Source organism: Tachypleus tridentatus, chromosome 2, assembly GCF_004210375.1.
Source record: "Tachypleus tridentatus isolate NWPU-2018 chromosome 2, ASM421037v1, whole genome shotgun sequence".
NCBI classification, from domain to species: domain Eukaryota; kingdom Metazoa; phylum Arthropoda; class Merostomata; order Xiphosura; family Limulidae; genus Tachypleus; species Tachypleus tridentatus.
Window position 1 is genome coordinate 75,228,942 of NC_134826.1, and position 9,829 is coordinate 75,238,770.

The following is a 9,829-nucleotide window of genomic DNA, read 5'->3' on the forward strand; positions in this document are numbered from 1 at the left end:
TCCTAATAGTTTAGGAGAGAGTAAAATATACTCAATACTATTATTATGAAAATAAAAATAGGTGAAATAGTAACAATTGAAGACAATTGATTTTTACACTTCTTGATACCATAATTTTAAAGAATCACTATTTTATGATTAGTCTATAATGTTCATTTCTCATGAGTTTGATCAATAAAAAGTCATAAGAGTGCAGTCAGATATGGTGATTATCCAGAAAAACAACAATGTTGTCTACAGTGGTACATTTCATTTGTAGTTCTATGTTTTTACACTTTTTTACTTTAAAACAACAATTCCATATTTTAGTACATTTTGTTTAATGAATATCTGACTATATATTACAACAAGAGCACTATTTAAAAGATTAATTTACTTAAAAATATGTACTTTTCTTATATGTATAATATTTAATGATGCATTTGTGAAAAACATTTTTGGACGTTAGATCAAATGTTATTGCACATGCTTCATATATGAGAAGTCAAAGATTTAATTCTGTCTATATGTTTATAAATAAACTTTCAGTTAAACAGTGTTTCAGTAGTTAAATAATTTTAGTACATACAATTGTGGGTTTATCTTCTAGTACTAAAATTATTATAGTTCTGTTTGTGAAACAACAAACATTTCTTTTCAAAAATTAACCTTTCATTATAGACACTATAAAACTGAATTCACAATTCTTTATCTTTTATCAGTTTTAAAATCACAGGAAATTGTGGCTTAAGATGAATTTTGATGTTTTATTTATTTTAAAATAGGAGATACTTGTGATGTAAACCAAATATTTGATATTTTATCAATATCAAAATATATGATAACTGTGGTTCAAGAGAAATTTATGAGTGGCTTTAAAATATTCACTCTCCAGGGAGCTGTTGGTCAAGATACGAACCTCCAGCAACAGTTGTTGACAGAGTTGACTTATTTTAACGATATCACAGGTGCAGTGAAGTGGGCTAAATTTTATAATATTCCCAACTCCGAATGGCCTGAATCTTTACACCAGAGTGCCCTAGAAAGTAATGATTCCAAGTAAGTAATAAATCATATCTAAACTTATGAGCTTATTTTAATTGAAATATTATTATTAGTTTTATAATAAATAAAATCAAAACAATATCTTGGTATTTGGATAGTGTGAAAAAGTATTTTGTGTAAAAAATGCTATGAAGATTTAATTAATATTTCAAATTGTAATTATTCAGTTAACATTACCTAATGCTTTCAAAATAGTCAAACTATGTTTCTGCTTACATAAATGACTGTTATCATTCAGTGCTACCCTCTACATTTTACACTTGCTACAAGCCTTAATTTTCCCTGAATTGGAATTGACAGTCCTGGTTTTCTTGTGCATTTAACCCATGCCCAGTTGTCACACTTTCTTACCCTTAGTTCCTTTCTATGCTGTTTATTTCCTTCAGTGATGGGGGGGCATAGATTGATCAACATGAAGCTTCTGGTAATGATCCATTCTGACAATTCTATAATGGTTGCATATCTTAACTATCAGGGTAGCATCTATTCTTGATCCCTCTGTGTTAATGTGTTGGATCTTCTTTTTTTGTGCTCACACACTGGATATTCATAACATTGCGCCATGTCCCAGGTGCTTTCAGCCTTGTTACAGATTGGCTTTCCTGTCCAGACAAAGTCTATCTGATGGAATGGTCTCTTGATCCTCTTGTTTTTCAGTGGCTTTATCTTTAGTGGGGTACTTCTCATATCGGTGTTTTTGCCATGTCCTTCAATTACAGACTGCCTCTGGTTTTATCTCTGGTCCCTCATCCTCTTGCTCTGGTTATCAAGGTTTTCAGCCAGCACTGGACTAACAAATACTTATTTGCCTATCCTCCCATTTGAATGGTTTCGATCATCCATACTAATTTGTGTCAAGTCCTTCTAATTGCTCCTTACTGGTTGGCTTAGCTGTGGTTTCCACAGTTTTCAGCTCCAACTTATCCCTCTGTTACCTCTTTTTCTGACCCCATTCCTTCTTCATCAACTTCAGTCACTGCTGCTTCATCCAGCCTTTTCTGTGCTGTCTTTACCTCTGATTTTTATCTGGTCCTTGACAAGGAGATCTGGCTTTTCCTGATGGGTAACTTCTTTCTTGGCTTATTCAATAGAGAAAGTGCATTGATCTCTGGGTCGAGGGTTTTACCCTCTTTAACCAACTGTTCCTTGCATTATGGATTTCCTTATTTGGGTTTTTGAACAAGGGTTTTCTGCTTCTGGATCTTGGGTTATGGGTGGCCTTGTCTTACACTTTTCATTTTTTTTACAATAGTATAGGGTGTTTAGCTATCCTTTTCTTTCCCTGTTGATGCATTCCTTCCAAATTCATTGTCAACTGTGGTGGGGTCCCCTTCCAGATTGGAATGTTAATGTGGTCCTTCATTGCCTCACTTTGCCTCCAATTGATCCATTTTCCACATGCTTCTTGTTTCACCTTTCCTTTAAGATTTATTTCCTTCTTCTTTTAGCCTATGGATGTTGAAGGTCTGATTTATTTGCCATCAGTGTTTCATGTACTCTTTTATCATTCTTCATATCTTCTACTTTATCCAGATCATTCTTTACTTCCCAAAACTCAGGAGAGTAACTATTTCTCCTTTTTTGTCAGTTTTCCTTCCTTTCATTTCCCACCTTTATTCTTGATCTGACCACAATAGGATTTTATGTCCTGTGCATGCTCTTCACTGTTATATTGCTCACATGGGTTTTGTTCTTCGTTCCTGTTCTCTCATCTTTTTTTCGTGATCTTTCTCCTTCAAGTTGGGTTTGGCTTTTAATTTGACTGGCTTATTCCTCTTTATTATCTTCCTCTTCTTCTTTGTTCCAGGTGTCTTTTTGTCAACTTTTTATTGGTGTCTAATCGTTATCATCTCTTGGAGGAAATTCTTTATTTAGGCACATGGAATCGTAATGTTTGTCTAATTATTTGCATACGATTATGTTTTCTTTCTCTTTGGGCTATTGTCTTTTGCTTATAACCATTCTTTAAACTTCAGTGAGACTAACTGTGTATGTTATTTTTATTATTATTTCATTTCAGGGGGCTTGTTTCCCTTTTTATTATTACTCATTGTTTCGATCTTGTTCTGTGGCAAACAGTACCTGACTAGGTATTGTTTAACCAATAAAATCCACACTGTAAAGCCATATTGACTTACATATTATATTTCAATTGCTATGTAACACACACTGCAGTGATGGGGTATTCCAAGAGATTGCTTGTAGGTTTATCCTCACAATGTAATTGCTTCAAAAATTTGCACATCCCAGACAGTACTCATCCATTGATTACATGGCTAAACTAGAAGGGTATAGCTTACCATCCCTGTTAGACTTAGTATTGAATAAATCAGTGTGGTCAGCTTTTAAGAATAGCATTTTGTGGTCAACCATTGCATTGTCTCAGGTGTTGTCATTTCCTTCACTTTTCAATGCATTTCCACTTTTCTTCTAGTGGAGTTTGAGAGTCCATACCACTTTCCAGTTCCAGTTTGGGATGGTGGACTGTGGAAGCATTCTTCTGAATGGGTTAATGAAATACAAACAAACTGGAAATTATTATAAAATCATTCAGTTGAGAATAGTGTGGTGGTGTTCTGTTGATGTAGATGACATAATAAATAAGTATAAATGGGAATGAACCATCAAAATTGCAGTTTACTCCTTTGATTGTGATCCCTTTTCCTACCCCTCATGTTGATGTCAGTTCCCAGTGTCTGGGTTTTGATTTAAAGTCGAACCAATCAACATAAGTCCTCACACATCTATTGCAAATGTTTGCATTTCTCTCTAAATTATCCTTTGTTACTTTGTCCATATTATGGGTAAAAGTGGATTTACTTGCAGAGTATTATGGTTCTTCCCTTTCTTCTATTCTTCAATGCTTATTGTTCTGAAGGTGTTACTGTGCATTGGGGCAGTTCGGTCAGTTTCAGTTTTGAGTGAGATGGTATGAATTATGCACACATATTTACGGTAGTGGATGTTGGGCTCCTGAATTGATTTATCAGTCTGCATTAACAAATGCCCTGTTCATGTATTTGACTTGCCATGTATAGTCCCTTGAATTCTAACCATGCTGCCTCCAGGACACATCTTTTTAATTTCATCCATTTTTATGTTTTCTGAGATTGAGTTTAATAAATATTGTATGGTTTGGATCACTATCTGACCTTAGTTCTTTTACATTTAAATGTATTCCTCTGCTTTTCCAAACATATTGTGACATCTTTCTATGATGAGCAGAAAGTTTACTTGGTTTCAAATGTGGTGCAAGCCCTCGCATGAGATCTTAGAATCTGACTGTCTCATCCTAGTGAGTGTTCTTTGGACAATTTTGAAGGATGTTTACACTAGAAGTAATGTACCTTATTGGAAGTTGTAATTTTCCAAGAGTAAAAATGTATTTCTACTAGATATTTACCTCCTCCCACACTACCAATGCTTCTGTTTTCAACAGAACTTGAAGCAAAAGTTTGGTAAAAGTGGATAGAGGAGGTTGCATGCATCATGAGAGTTTGTCAAACTCTTGTTAGTGGAGGGTTGATGCATGATGATTTGCATGTACAGTTATGACATAAAGTGTTCTGTACCCTGCATTTCGAGCGGTTTTTTTGCTCATCAGTTAAAAAGTATCATGATTAGGATAATGAAAGTATAGTGTATTATAAATATTATACTAACACACATCTATATAAATTTTTATGTAAACTGAATGACAAATAAACTGTTTATAAACAAATAACTAAAAATAGGAGGGACAGAAAGTGTTCGTTCATCTACTTTAATGGTCAGTTGTGGAGCCTTTCAGGTGAATTACTTGGCGCAATCTCTCCTCATAGCCCTCCATAATAGTTTGACAGTACTCGACTGGTATTTACTTCCATTCTTCTTACAGAAGGCCTCCAACTCTTGCAAGTTTTTCAGATGACGCTGATGAACCCCGTTTTCAATTGGGTTGAGATCTGGTGACTGCAATGGACACTCCAGAATGCTTATTTGATTACTCTGCAACCAGGATTGCACATAATTCGATGTGTGCTTAAGGTCATTGTCGTGCTGGAAGATTTAATGATGCGGCTGCAAATTCGAGCATCATTCTTGATACAAGTGCCTAATATATCAACGCATTCTTCTTTTTTCATGATTCCGCTGAAGTGGTGAAGGCTGCCTTCACCAAAGGAGCTGAAGGAACCCCATAACATGATTGAGCTACCTCCATGTTTAACTGTAGGGACGGTGTTCTTTGGAAAATTTCATTCCCCCTTCTTACGGAAAATGTAGTGAACATCATGATGGCCGAAAAGCTCAATTTTAGTCTCATCTGACTAAAGAATACTCTTCCAATAGGGAAAGGGTTTATCTACGTGCTTTCTTGCATACCTCAATCGTACTTCTAAATATAGGACTGCATACTTTGAACCCAGAAAAGCGTAATATGTTTGTAGCTGTAGAGGTGCTTATTCAACCCCAATTTCCTTACCAGTTTCTGTGTGTCATTACATGTTAAATGAGGGTTCCTACCAACTTCTCTGTGAACCTTCCTCTTGGTTCTCTCTGGAATTTTGGTCGGGTGTCCGGAACGAGGGAGGTTAGCAGTTGATCCTGTAAGCTTAAACTTGGCAATAATGCTTTGAACAGTAGATTTCGGCACATTAAGTTGTGTAGCAATACCGGAAAGAGACACACAAGACTTGTATTTTACAATAATTTGGTTTTTGAAATCACTGGACAGTTGTTTCCTGTTTGCCATGATGACCAAGCAGATAATGATGGAGATGGTGCTAAATTGTCGGAATTACATTTTTGCTGGCCAAATTCCAAAAAATTATGAACCCAGTGTCTAGTTCTGAATGGTATAATGTAGTTTATTCACCAAACTAAACAAAATTTTTATGGGAATATCAGTTTTTTCATATGTTCTGAAATGTACAAACACTTTCTGCAGCTCCTATTTTGGTTATTTGTTTATTTGTTGTTTAATTTACATTAAAATTTATGTAGATATGTGTTAATATAATATTTATAATATACTTATATTACCTTAATCGTGATGCTTTTTAAGTTATGAGCAAAAAACCACTCAGGAAGCAGGGTACTAAAACTTCTGTCATAACTATAGATGCATTGGAACCAGCCAATTCCAATTCAGAGATAAAACTTGTAGCATGTGTAAAAAGGTTTCTTACAGAGAGGGATGCAGTGAACAAGAATAGTTATTTACATGAGAAGTGGTAAGTACCTATCAGGAATATATTTTCAGTATAGAGAAATTATAATTTTTACCATTGATATTTTAGAACACTCAAAATTCTCATTTAGACTTAAATACTTCAAAACTTGAAACTCTAGAATGTCTTTATAAAACTTGAAAAGATGAACACTTGTTTATAATACTTATAAATACTTATTTATGTTACACAGAAAACAACAAATGATTATTATGGGACAGTCTGGTTCCATATTTTTTTTTCATTTTCCTGAGTTAATATCTACCTATTCTATATTTCATGATATATTTTACTGCTGTTTCATTTTATGTGTGTGACTGTTTGTTTATTATTTAAATAATACTGTGGATCATAAAGTTATATTTTAAGTAGATACTACAATCAAGAACAGCTTTCACACAATACTGGAAAGTCTGGGTCTGACAAATGGTCAGAAGAAAGGTGGGATGTTGATGGTGATCTGTCATCTTATCTCCAGCTTCGCCTCTCAGATTGTGATGTTCACATTGTTGATACAGTGGATAAATTTTGTAGAGCTATGTTGGATATATTTCAGGTAATGCTGTGAAAAGTAATACATCAGAACCTTACAGTGAAGCATGCAGCTATAGCTATTCATGATCTTAAAAGTAATTTTATTTTTATGTTGATGTTGCAATATTTTTTATATTTGAAATATATTTTTTTCTGTTATTAATCACATATTTCAAGACAGAAAACTTTATCTAGGTATTTCAAACATTTGTTCCTTTACTTCAAAACTAGTATTTTTAAATTCATGCTCTTTTATTACAGAACTAGGAACTTTAAGAATATTTTGTTCAGTCTGTGTGAAGAATGTTTAAGATGCTTTATATGTTCTTTATGATAACTGTTATACTGGCACTATGCAAAACCGTTGGAACTATATCATTGTTCCAAAGTAAGTGAAATGTTTTACAGGCTGTTTGTAGAATGTTGTACAAACACACTTTTAACACTTAACATAGTGTGAAGAATGTTGTGCTGGCACTGTCAACATAGTGTGGAGAATGTTGTATAGCTACTGTTAGCATAGTGTGAATAATGTTATATGGGTACTGTTAGCATAGTGTGAATAATGTTATATGGGTACTGTTAGCATAGTGTGAATAATGTTATATGGGTACTGTTAGCATAGTCTGAAGAATGTTGTATAGGCACTGTTAGTGTAGTGTGAAGAATTTTGTACAGGCATTGTTAACATGGTGTGAAGGATGTTGTATAGGCACTGTTAGCACAGTGTGGAGAATCTTTGTACAGGCATTGTTAACATGGTGTGAAGGATGCTGTATAGTAGGTACCGTTAGTGTAGTGTGGAGAATTTTGTACAGGCATTGTTAACATGGTGTCAAGGATGTTGTATAGGTACTGTTAGTGTAGTGGGAAGAAGAATTTTGTACAGGCATTGTTAACACGGTGTGAAGGATGTTGTACAGGTACTGTTAGTGTAGTGGGAAGAATTTTGTACAGGCATTGTTAACATGGTGTGAAGGATGTTGTATAGGCACTATTAACATAGTACGAAGAATGTTGTATAGGCACTGTTGCAGCACAGTGCGGAGATGTTGTATAGGTACCGTTAGTGTAGTGGGAAGAATTTTGTCAGGCATTGTTAACATGGTGTGAAGGATGTTGTATAGGTACTGTTAGTGTAGTGGGAAGAATTTTGTACAGGCATTGTTAACATGGTGTGAAGGATGTTGTATAGGTACTATTAACATAGTATGAAGAATGTTGTATAGGTACTGTTAGCACAGTGTGGAGATGTTGTATAGGTACTGTTAGCACAGTGTGGAGATGTTGTATAGGTACTATTAACATAGTATGAAGAATGTTATATAGTACTGTTAATATCGTGTGAAGAGTGCTGTCACGTGTGTGTATGTATACACTTCAGAAAAAGTAGTTTCATGTTAAAGTTAAGTGCTATCATATGTGTATATAAACATAACAATAAAAGTAGTGAAGTTAAAGTTAAGAAGTTTTACTAGTAAGAGATATAGTAGAATAATTGGTTAACAGAGCATAGAAGAATTCTTATGAACTGTGTTGTAAAGTAACTAAACCAGGTTGTGTGGACTTTGAAAAGGAGGAACAGTTATTTAAAGCTTTGAAAACAGCTGTGGTGATGAACTGTGTAATGAACATTTATGTAAATATATATATATATGATTTTAAAACAAGTGGACTGTTTGTTTAATTGTTTAAAGTTGTTGTCAACAATTTGCAGACACTGTAAAGAATCCTTGCCCACATAAAGACATTTGTGAAAACCTGACACTGTGTAAAGAATGTTGTAGTGCACTGTTCATTTAGTGTAAAGAATATTGTATATTTGGTGTTGGAGTCTGTTTGAAGAATATTGTACATTCTGAGTTCATGTCTGTGTAAAGAATATTATATTGTATGATTGTATTGTACATACATTGTATGAATATTTACATTCTGTGTTCAAATCTGTATGATGAATATTGTATATTTTGTGTTCATGACCGTGTGAAGAATATTGTACATTTTATGTTGAAGTCTGTATGAAGAATATTGTATATTTTGTGTTCAAATCTGTATATATATTGCATATTGTACCTTCTGTGTTCAAGTCTGTGTGAAGAATGTTGTACATACATTTTTTATTCTGTTTAAATAATGTTGCCATATTCTTTTCATATCTGTGTGAAGAATTTAGAGGTACTGCTAAGTTAATGTGAACAAAATTTGTTTGAACAACTTTTACCATCTGTTGTTTCAGAACTATGATGTGGTTGGTTTAGATGCTGAGTGGAAACCAACATTTGGGATCTCAGAACCAAGGTAAGTTTTATGTTGTGTGTAAAGTGTGAGAATTTTTAGGGATATGATATTTTTATACAAGTTTGTAGTTCTAGTTTTCATCTAAAAACAGGTTTTTAGTTCCAAAGGAATAACATCTGTACTACAGCTACATTGTTTAATGTTGTAGTTTATTAAGTAAATTATATTAATTATAAATTTTCTGAACTATTCCACTGTAGTCATATACTATGAAAGAAACTAAGATGTTTCAACTTTATATTCTTGTACCATTTTGTTTGGGGTTGTTTTTTGGTTTATTAACTGATTATTGATTTCCCTACTAACTTATTTTGCATTTCCTTTCTCAAAAGAATGCATGTTCAAATATCCCTTAGCACACCTGTTGTTGTTTTTTTTATAAGAAACTCCAGATGTACATAGGGTAAGTATGGGCTCTGTCTACTGCTAGGACTACTGTGTTAAATGTTTTATTATTTTTAGTGAAGGTAAGAAACTCCAGTTGTACATAGGGTAAGTATGGGCTCTATCTGCTGTTAGGACTTTGTGTTAAATGTTTTATTATTTTTAGTGAAGGTAAGAAACTCCAGATGTACATAGGGTAAGTATAGGCTCTGTCTACTGCTAGGACTACTATGTTAAATGTTTTATTATTACTCATTAAGTTACACAGAGAGGATGGAGTTTGTAATTAATTCAGTCATATTTTTCTCAGTTTTTCAAAAACAAGATAATTCAAAAGAAGTTATTAGGTCTTGTATGTT

General features: G+C 33.7%; 1 protein-coding gene across 3 annotated transcripts; it reads left to right on the forward strand.

Moving 5' to 3' along the window:
* The first annotated feature begins 427 nt into the window (after window positions 1-427).
* LOC143235997 (exonuclease mut-7 homolog) lies at window positions 428-9,151 on the forward strand. 3 transcript variants are annotated; one of them, XM_076474157.1, is made up of 3 exons: window positions 428-1,038; window positions 6,612-6,810; window positions 9,025-9,151. In XM_076474157.1, exons 1-3 carry the CDS (start codon window positions 818-820, stop codon window positions 9,088-9,090), a joined length of 486 nt encoding a protein of 161 aa, XP_076330272.1. In that variant the 5' UTR covers window positions 428-817; the 3' UTR covers window positions 9,091-9,151. The 3 variants fall into 3 exon arrangements, with proteins under 3 accessions (XP_076330272.1, XP_076330283.1, XP_076330293.1); XM_076474168.1 differs by having other exon boundaries at window positions 431-1,038; window positions 6,624-6,810; XM_076474178.1 differs by having other exon boundaries at window positions 445-1,038; window positions 6,627-6,810.
* Window positions 9,152-9,829: the final 678 nt, after the last annotated feature.